Source organism: Anneissia japonica, unplaced genomic scaffold (assembly GCF_011630105.1).
Source record: "Anneissia japonica isolate Jap-2015-1 unplaced genomic scaffold, ASM1163010v1 scaffold1635_len15224_cov107, whole genome shotgun sequence".
In the NCBI taxonomy this organism is placed as follows: Eukaryota; Metazoa; Echinodermata; class Crinoidea; order Comatulida; family Comatulidae; genus Anneissia; species Anneissia japonica.
The window spans coordinates 1-10701 of NW_022739639.1; the positions used below are offsets into that span (position 1 = coordinate 1).

Genomic DNA, 10701 nt, shown 5'->3' on the forward strand with positions numbered 1-10701 from the left:
TGGCTATATATTTCTCAAATTATTTTTTAAAGTCCATTTTTAATGTTGTTTTTACGACTGTCTTTCACGAATTTGGCAGCCATATGTCTCGGAGGATAGGCACACGGATGTAATTACACGCATGCGTGAAATCCACAATACACAAGTTTTTAGTCAGCTATTATTTTTGTTTCGCAGATTTATAGTGTTCATAACAAATTAAATTCTTATTATTATTAATATAAAATGGCAAGTGACAATCAGTCATCATCTGAAGAAGAAGAAGAAATAGCTGCGGAGCCTCGTAGGCCTATTGTAAATTTTGGACAAATTGTAGCATTTGGCGACGATGAGCCAAGGCCCGTCGCTGGTGCTTTCGCTGGTGCTGTCAACAATGATGCTAGGCTTGCTGAACTTGTTCGCCTTGGTTTACCAGGCAATATAAACGTGCGGCAAGGACGGGAATGGTAATTTTATTCATATCATATGTTTTTTGAACATCATAAACTGGTTGTTTGACATCCTGTAGCAGATTTATTATGTCAAAGCAAATGCTATGCATAGAGGGTAGCTAGGGGCCTAGGCTAGGCCTACTAGGCCTATACTAGGGCCTAGGCCTAGTTTAAAAAAGATTTTTTCGGAAAAATCTGCGCGGAAATCGGCCCTTATTATTCCAATCGCGCGGACGGTTTTTATGGCATTTTTTGTTTGGATGGAAGCTTTTAACTAGGCCTAGGAGCCTAGCCAATTTATAGTCTGGGGTCTACCTTCCCTAGGCTAGGCCATCTAGGCCTATAGGCTAGGCTAGTCTACTGTAGCTAGGTCTAAATGCCTAGGCCTAGGATAGCCCTTCTTTGCCTGTCTAGGCCTATCCTGTATCATTTGGGTGGTACTAAAGTAAGGACTGTTGCCATATATTGGGCCTGTTTTAGTTGGTGAGCCTACGTAGTTAGTTGGGGGTGTATACCCATGGGAATTCCATTTTAACCAAATTAAAAAAACTATCCCTTTATCTGACATCAGCATGCCCTATTTAAAGTTGTGTATGGATGGAAAATCAAACGGAAATATTTTAACACTGGATGCCTAATTTAAAGCCTATCTTTTATATTTTTTTTCTAAATGTATTTGTAGACTAGAAGTCAACTGAGCCCTTCAAATCATACCGTGGGCTTTTATTTAGAACCTGCCTGAGTTATGATATTTGGGCCTAGTCCTTCTGTTATGTTCTATAAAATCATTAGTTTAATATAAAATGCACTTCTGTTATTTTCAGGTGTACTTGTGGAAACTGCATCGTGGAAGAGATGTGGGAAAATCGTTCCTGTTGCCAAGAAGTAAGAACCATTTGATTAAAATACAAATTAAGGCCATGTAAAAGAAAATAATTGGTTAGCATCCCCTCCCTACCATCAGAGAGGACACCAACCATACAGTAATTGGTTAGTATCTTCTCCCTACCATCAGAAAGGCCACCGACTCAAATGATTTTTTTTAACAAAAGACTCACAAACTCCATTTAATATCTAGGTTTATTTACCACCCGTCCGCTCGTTAGCCAGAGCACTTGCAGTTCTATGCTCTGCTGTTGTTCTATACTACTGTAGCCACATGGCATCCATGATGCCTGTTGTGTTGGAATAAATTGTGCATGATTTAGAGAAATTGCATTATGACTTATTCATAGGTAAAGTTTCTGCTTGGTATAGATGAATTATATAATTTCTTGATATAAGCTTTGAGGCAGAATTCTTGTCATCATGTTATCTAAAACTTCATAAAGGAGGGTCGTACCACCTTATTTTTTCTGGAAAATGTTCTCAAAAAACTAATCTACTCCACTATGACTGAAAAAAAAAAAATTGAAAAATGTTTTTGACCTGAAATAAAGATGGAAAAAGAAAAGCCTATCTAAGTAGTGTATTAAAATAGGCCTATGCATTACAGTGCAGTAGCATAGTACTTTCGTATTGTTAATGTTCCAGGTATCGATAATATACAGATTTCTCTTATTATAAAGTACAAGTTATGTTTTATAAATAAGTGTAGTATAAATTATGTTTTTAACACAGGAAACTCTCATATGGTAAATAAAATAATGCTAGTCTAGAGTATTACTGCACTGTGTAAAAGGCATATTACATTTCCTGTGTTGTATTGCAGATTAAATGCTTTTAAAGTCTTCAGTTGCCCGATTATTACTTTATAATTCATGTTCCATCTTTTTTAACAGATTGAAAAGGTTATGCAAAAAAACAGGGAAGAACCGTATCACAATGGGTGCATTACCACACATCCTTGGTTTGAACCAGCCATTTTAAATCCTGCAACACTACAAATTGCATATTGGCAGTATGTTTCGCAATACCAGGAGCCTGTGGCCGAAGGGGGAGCCGAAAGGTAAAGAATATATAGATGAATTATTTTTGTACTTCTAATGTAATTATTTCCCTGTTTGTAATTTCTGCAGGTATTATTCTCCCGGAGATGACTGAAGTTTCTTAATTACAACTACGACGGTTCTTTTCAAAACTACCTACGTGGTGTACCGCAAACATCAACATATATTTTTGTTCTATTAGCAATACTGTATATTAGTTAATATTTTGGGTGGTACCTTACTTTTTCGTCGTGTGTGCACTTACAAGCAAGTCTTGCAAAATACCCACCGCTTACAAATTGGAATTGACCAATAAAATATTTTATTATGAGGTGTAGTTATGCTTTAATTCTTGTTTTCTCTTCCCCTCACACCAAAAAAATCTATATTCAAATTGCTTCACAATTTCTTTTTCTTTTTTTTCCAGGCGTTACAGGTATACAGCCTATCGGCAATTTGTACGTTGGTGCTGGGGTTATCTTGGCAAAGACAGGCGGGTGCCGATCATGTCATGTGTAATGAAGTCTGTACGCGAGGCATTTCCTGACCCCAGTGCCAACTACACAGGGTTTAAATATCCTCCCCTAGATAGGTGAATTTTAGCTTCTCCTTCGACCAGAGGCTCCTCATACTGTAACAATATGCAATTTCAAGTAGTGTACTGTAAAACCAGAAACTTTCGCAGAACAAAACTTTCGCGAATCGCAAAAGGCCAAAATTTTATTCATGAGAGGAATACCATACAAAAGCTTAAAATATTGTATTGTGAGTTCTAGGCCTAGGTTAGCAGCCAACCTCAGCTGCTAGGACCAGGACTTAGCTGGCCATCCCAGGCACAGTTAAAAAAGACACAAGTTTACATACATTACATTATACTCACTCATACGATATTCCTAAATTTTGTATGGTATTCAAGCATCCTACAATGAATCTGGACCATTCGCAAAATTCGCGAAAGTTTAATACACGCGAAATTTTCTGGTTTTACAGATATTAAGGAGGTTTCACGTGTATGGCTAGTGTGACGGATACATTATCATTTTGACATCATACGCCGGCTGCAATCGGCTAAACGTGTGGACGACACGCATATCTCGCTCACTATACATAAGTGAAAAAACGCGTAGGGAAATTTTGGATTTCTTATAGGATCTTTGTTTATTTTTTTGACATTTATATCATTTTGGGGAATCAAAATGCCTGGTGTTGGAATTTTGTACTTACTTACTTGTAGCCAGGCACTTTTGGGTCATAAAAAACAATAGGGCCTATCACAAAATGTGGGCAACAAATGAAGTATTTTTCGGCTACAATTTCAAATTTCAATTTCCGAAACCTTACATATACTAATAAAACTTTGAGAGGCATGATGAGAGAAGAGAAGACAATATAGTAGGCCTAAGCTAAGGCCCTAGGCTACGCTTGAATTGCGCCGTGATTGCGAAAAACACAGAATGGTTGCGAACTGTTACGGAGATCAACTGTAATGTTAATCAGAGATTGCAATAAAGTTCTTTGTATTTCGGAGAGCTAATGTATACGTACACGTATTTGTTTGCATGTGAAACCTCTCTATTGAAAAATTTAAAATGGCTGGTTAAAATAAAGGATGTGTTGTCATCTAACTGGAAATATTGATGATTTCAAATAAAAATTTAAAAAATGTCTATTTTTATTATTCCCTCCACTGAGTTGAAATCTCCAAAGATATGTGTATTTCTTCCTAATTCTCTAAATTTGAAGCATTTACTATACTATTTTACATTTACCAATGATTGTGGAAAAACTATGTGCTAAATAAGAAAACAAAATTTTATTTTTATTTCTCATCCGATAATCGTAATGAAACAATAAGTATGTGAAGCAAGGAACCAAAAAATTATCGCCTTAGTATGTGGTTCTTCAGGTTCTGCGTAACCTCATTGTTGAACTACTAGAGTCCTAGCCTCTGTGTAATAAATTACCATTTCTTGCCTTAGGGTACAACATTAAATACATAAAAAGTTATCATGAGTCTATTTCCCACACGATTAAAATTGTAATGGTACTGGGCTTGGTCTACAGGTCATTCCATTTATAGAAAAAGCCTTTTTAAAGGAGAAAACGTACCTGACCATAGTAGCCTAGATAAATACTTAAATCTCGCTATATGTTAATGTATTGCCAGTATGAATTACTATGTCTGTATTAAATTAATCTTATCTATTAAAATTGTATACAGTATTTAAACAATATTATATATTTGGTTAATTACAATGCAATCCAACTATATAATATAGAATGCCCTGAAATTGAGAGGTGTTTTTTGTTCATAAATAAGCCTATACTATCTGCATATCATTCATGATGGTTATAAAATACATATCAGGGCATACTGCATGTGTATAAAATAGACTATGTAAAGCATAATTCCAATAGCTTATGAATTACAGAGCAAACAATACAGTGCAAGATGTAAAAGTGTGTGTTTCAATTTTTCTGACATTACTAGGCCCCTATTTATTAACAAAATTAAGGCATTACACTATACCAGGTTTTGTATTCACAATTTACATTCAGCAACCTGTGTGTGACTGACTCATGATATTCCTATATTATTTAACACTGACGAATTCTTATTTTTCACAAAATGGGACAACCTTTGCTAAGTACTGAAACAAAGTAAAGACACTTTCCATTAATTAGCTTGACAGCAGAAGAGAAATCATATTTATTTTAGTAATGTGTGCTTCATAATATTGAGCCTGTAGTCCAACAACCTTAAAAAGGTTCAATGATGCTATTTAACAATATGCATGTAACACTATATACAGTATAATTTTTATCCAATTTACAGTTTGATTATGATTGCAGTATTCATGCTACAAGAGCATGCTTTATTATCATTAAATGTAAAGATATATATAATTGTAATCCAATTAAATTTGTTTACAAAATAATTAATGGTAATTGCTTGTTTATTGCAAGAACAGTACAGTATTATCATTTCACAAAATCCAACATAATTGGTTATATAAAATTATTTTCCATGTTTTTTTCTACATAAATTCAACACATCAGAATGCAATTAAGTCACCAGAAACTATCTTTTGTATTTTTTGTCCTCTTTCCCAACAAGAAAAGTTATAGAAACATTTAATAAGTGGGTAGAATTTGTTAATACAGTACGAGGAAGTAGTAGTTTGGAAACCATGTCACAAGATATGCAGTAGGTATTTTACTATGGAAGATAACAAGAACTTCCTCAATAGATCAGAAATGTTTGAAGTACAAACCAAAAGCTTTTCCAACTATTAAAGCCCAGGTTGAGGATAAGCCATCCCAGCCATGTATACAAGTACTAGACGTTTGCAGAATGCTGATCTACAATACACTTTCTGTATTTATAAGAACACATTTTATAACAACCCAAAGGATGAATTTGCTAAAAAATTACGAACAAATTGAGGCTGAGGTAAAATGTCAAATAAGGTTTTTACTACTTTTAATAGAAAAAACAACCAATCTGATCTGCAAGTATTTGCAGTAGGCTTGACTATCCAATAACCTCTATAGCACAGTAATATACTGCTGTACAATAATAATTTTCTGTTTGAAAAGTGTGTGAAATTAAGAACAAAATACAGCAAGTAAATTTTGAGCCTGGAATCGGCAAAAAATAATAATAGTGAGCCTGGGCATAATTGGAATGGTTCTTATAAAAAAAAGTGTAACATCGTCATGTTACTGTATGGCTATTGATTTCTGAATCGGCTGAGAAGACTGGACACAAACTGATTTTTGTCTGGTTTCGGCAATTTTCCAGCAATTGTTCCAGGGTCGCACATTATGTCAGCAGTATAAAAGAATTCTTTCATGTTACTTTTAGCCATGTACAAAGCCATTTCAATTATGTTAACAGCGTATTCTGCAAAGACAGACAACATTTACATATTATAACACATGAAATGCCTGACCCAAATGCTGATATACTGTAAATGGTGGAAATTATGCTTATAAATGCATTTATTTTTTTGAAAAGGTATCTTACCAAATGTAGGCTCGACAAGATGTTTTTTAGCTACCCAGTCTTTTTTTGCACGAGAGAACCACAAAGAGTATTCAAGATCGCCTTCCTTGTTTTCTTGTTGTGCTCTTCCAACATTCTCATTAAAATGCAAAGCTGCTATGTAGGTTCTGAGATAAAATTAAAAAATGGAAGTTACAGTAAGAGCTATTCAAAAACTTCATTGATGTACAGTAATTTGTATTTCAACATATTTTTTCTGGTGTCTATGGTTGGAGAACTTTGTAGCTATTTGCATGTCTGTTTACGTGGTTACATCTTGCAAATGACTAACAAGTCCATCACTGCAAGGTTTCAGATGTCTGTGCTCAGGAAAATCCAAGTTTTTTTTTTTTAGTCTAAGACTATTTCAAAAAAGCATTTATAAATTAAATAAATTATATATTCATGTATATATTTACAATATTATACAGTATGAAAATATAACAATTATTCTACACTAGCTATTCATTTGTCAAGCACTTTATCATTGCCTCCACCCAGGAGTAAAAGAAGGTACTTTTTAGGATCCAAAGCCAATACTAGCTGAAACATGTGATACAATTTCCGGCAGCTGTCACAATATAGAATATGAAGCACCTACAAGACTTGACCAACATAATATTTAAAAAAATAAATAAATAATACTATACCTTGCCACCATTCCTTTAAAGCGGTAATGGTTCATTTTTGGAGCAAAGTGATTTATAATCTGATGGAAGGACTCGTTGGAGTAAGTTTGAATTGTGGGCGACATTTTCTGAACTGACTTCAACAAGTATGGTGAATTTAAAATCTTAGATAACACTTCATCTGCTTTAGAATCTAGAAAAAAACTTAATTCAATTAATTCAAAAAGGGAAAATTACTCACAAATAATCTGGATCGGTTTGTTCTTCTAAAGAAGGAACATAATCTGTATCATCATGATCACTGTCACTATCATCTTCTATTAGAAGATGTAGCGTCTCCAGTTTCTTTAAATCCATTTCTTCATTCTCACATTCTGTTGTATCTAAATAAATAGTATTGTATATAATTGTGAAACCAAGGAAAAGTTTCAAGTTCACTGACTAATTTGTTGAATAAAAAATGAATCATGCACTGTCAACCACAACAAAAACAATTTAACGAAATGTTATTAACATTAAAAAAAGAACCATTAACAGAAAATAAATCAATTTTAAAACTTAAAATGTGATACAGAAATAGAACTACTCAAAAAGTAACAATAAATAGAACAATAAAAAGTAATTTTGCTCTAATAGACTGTAAATGTATCAACTCATTTATGGTTTCAATACAAGTGATAATATACATGCAAGCAGAATATGCAATTGAACATTTTTGTTAGTGTGTAATGCAATTTCAGGAGACAATAACGTAAAACATGTAATATAATGACTGTTGGATAAAGAACATTTCTTCAAATTGAAAGTTACTTTTAGTATTTATAATAATTAAATAGAAACAAAAGTCTTATTTTGAAACTATAACATGTTATTGAAAATGTATTTTCTATCTAATGTAAAAAACATAATAAAATAAAACAATGTTATATTTTGAACCCTCTCAATGTAAAGCCTACAATCAATACCTGCCAACCTTGATTTTCCTTGAGCCTGGTGTAAAAATTATAGTGAATTACTATACTACTACTACTACTGTACAGTAATACATATAATAAATTTCAAAATATTCCCTAATTTACAATTAAACATACTGTACTATGTCTGTTTGTAAAACAAAACATATAGTACGGGTTTCCTCACTTACATAATGAGAATTGATGTTGAAATTATAAAGCTGAAAAATGAGGCATGTTGTGGCAAAATGGCTAAGTTGTAGCAAAAATTAAAATCCAAGTTATTGTTTTCAGATACCTGAGTACGTGATCCTTAATATGAGGGGTCATTAATTGAAATTGGACATTTCAAGCCCAATTTATTGGAATGTGAAAGTACAGCATTCTTAGAGTCAAGATAAACATAATTTTGAGTGGAAGGTAGGAAATCCCTGTGCTAAAAAACAAAGGCTTTTTGAAGAAAAATAATAAACAAAAAAAAAGAATAGAAGCAATAGCTTTCCCACTGCCGTGGGAAAGCTAATAAATCTTTTTTTAAAAATCAGAAAAATATCTACTACATACCGATGTACCAGCCACTTCCTCTTGGACCTGGTCTAATAGAATCTGAAAAATAAATAAATCATTTTAAAACATGGCCTTTTAAAGGAAACGAGTGAAAAGTGTTCTGCCAATCAATACTGTTTTGACATGCAACCTTGAATTATGCACGCTCATGCCACAGGCCTATAACACAGGCCTACTGTAGGTAACTAGTACACGTTGTTAGCCTAGCTAGTATTATTGATTTAACCTGGCTAAGCCAAGGTTAGTGAGTGTATAATTCCATGTTATTGTTACAGCAAACCTTCAATCATTTTTGAATATTTTGTTTAGGTCATACCTGTCAACCTTGAGAGGATCGGGTGACACATAATGTAATATTCATTACAAATTGAAAAAGAAACATAATTTTCTCAAATTTTAGGATAAGCATAAGTTCTGCCGGCGTGTGACTGTAAGATTTGATTTGAATACGTAACATTTACAGCAAATGCGTAAGACTTAGGCCTAGGCCCTACGGCGAAAGGGAAGACATGTCTGTTAGGCCTACTAGGGGCCTAGGCATAGGGTAGATTAGATAGATAGTAGGGCCTAGTACTACTAGTAGTAGACCCCAGGACAGCTGCTGCTAGAGGCCTAGTTATAGTAGTTAGTGGTAGTATAGATTAGTAAGGTACGATTTTGTGCATCCATTTTCCTAGCAATCTTTGGCGCAAAATTGCTAGGCCTACGTCGGATAGGGCCGCCTAGGGCTAGCCACCACCCCCCCCCCCACACCCTAACTAGACTAAGCCTAGGCCTAGGCTAGCTATGCTACCTAGTCTAGGCCCTAGCTAGCTAGGCTAGTCTAGCTACTTTACTTACACTTTCAACCTCCCGTTTCCGCCGGTATGCAGATTTCGTTTTTTTTCTTTTTTTGGTCTGGGATGGCATTTCCTCAACATCTTCTTCCTCACTGTCCTTTACTGGTGCTCTAATAGTTGGAAAAGCTTTCGGATTGAGCCTGAACTTCACTTTGACTCCTTGTTTATCCATCTCTGATCTCATGAGGTAATTCATGTTGTCTTCTGTAGTAAAGTGCCTGCTGCATATTTTGTGACATGATTTCCATATGTACTTCTTCCTCGTCGTATTAACAAATTCTACCCACTTATTAAAAGTTTCTATATCTTTATCTTTCTTTGGAAAGAGGAAAAAAGATACATTTGGGTGACTTAATTGCGTTCGATTACAACCGCCTACACAACAAGAGTTCGGCATCTTGTTTGTTATCACAGATACGTCGTCGGCGATTATCGTGTCAAAGTGCAATTTGATTGACCAATCACAAAGCACTTACAGTCGGGAATATAGCGCGGTTGTTTCAAAAATCTGAACGATCGCAGTGGGTTTAGAATGCATATGAAAACAAAGATGGCGTATCGACATGTCGGCCATTTTTCGGAGAATTTACTCTACAAATGTTTTTATTAATTTCTCAAATTCAACAAATTGTTCAAGGTTAGTATTTGGTGACTGGTTTATTGACTACCTAAGGATTCCAAAACCTTCATTCATTGGATTTTTGAAAATTGTTTCTTATCCATTTTAAGGAAAAACTGACTACAGCACCTGTTTTGGGATACCCAGATTTTCAAAAACCATTTATTCTTGAGACGGATGCTAGTCATCAGGGACTTGGGGCTATCTTGTCACAAATGCAGGGAAAGAATAAGGTTGTCATCGCTTATGCAAGTAGAAGTTTGAAACCAAACGAAAGAAACATGCAAAATTATTCAAGCATGAAATTAGAACTATTGGCTTTGAAATGGGCTATTTGCCAGAAGTTTCGTGACATCTTGATAGGTGCACAATTCGAAGTGTTTACAGATAACAACCCGCTCAGCTACCTGCAGTAATCTGCTAAGTTAGGTGCGACGGAGATGAGGTGGACAGCAGAATTAGCCCAGTTTAACTTTACGGTTAAGTATCGATCAGGAAAAAGTAATGCAAATGCGGATGCATTGAGTCGGAAATTGGACCATGGGACCGAACCTTGGACGACTAGACTGGAAGAAGTAACAGCATTTCACCCAGTAAATCCAGTGTTAAAAGATGATACACATGTTCCACTAGAGATCAGAACGAAATTCTGTGAGACTAATCCACTATTTCTATTAAATGCAATGC

At 34.7% G+C, this 10701-nt stretch overlaps 3 protein-coding genes across 3 annotated transcripts; 1 reads left to right on the top strand and 2 right to left on the bottom strand.

Annotated features, from left to right (window-relative positions):
- The first annotated feature begins 106 nt into the window (after positions 1-106).
- Positions 107-2991, top strand: LOC117117969 (P2X purinoceptor 7-like). Its single transcript, XM_033262466.1, has 4 exons — positions 107-446; positions 1256-1316; positions 2213-2379; positions 2787-2991. Exons 1-4 carry the CDS (start codon positions 226-228, stop codon positions 2953-2955), a joined length of 618 nt encoding a protein of 205 aa, XP_033118357.1. The 5' UTR covers positions 107-225; the 3' UTR covers positions 2956-2991.
- Positions 2992-6056: 3065 nt separating this feature from the next.
- LOC117117970 lies at positions 6057-7199 on the bottom strand. Its single transcript, XM_033262467.1, has 3 exons — positions 7058-7199; positions 6390-6535; positions 6057-6266 (listed from the first exon to the last, which is right to left on the bottom strand). Exons 1-3 carry the CDS (start codon positions 7159-7161, stop codon positions 6094-6096), a joined length of 423 nt encoding a protein of 140 aa, XP_033118358.1. The 5' UTR covers positions 7162-7199; the 3' UTR covers positions 6057-6093.
- Positions 7200-7283: 84 nt separating this feature from the next.
- LOC117117967 lies at positions 7284-10128 on the bottom strand. Its single transcript, XM_033262465.1, has 3 exons — positions 9397-10128; positions 8554-8595; positions 7284-7419 (listed from the first exon to the last, which is right to left on the bottom strand). Exons 1-3 carry the CDS (start codon positions 9790-9792, stop codon positions 7384-7386), a joined length of 474 nt encoding a protein of 157 aa, XP_033118356.1. The 5' UTR covers positions 9793-10128; the 3' UTR covers positions 7284-7383.
- Positions 10129-10701: the final 573 nt, after the last annotated feature.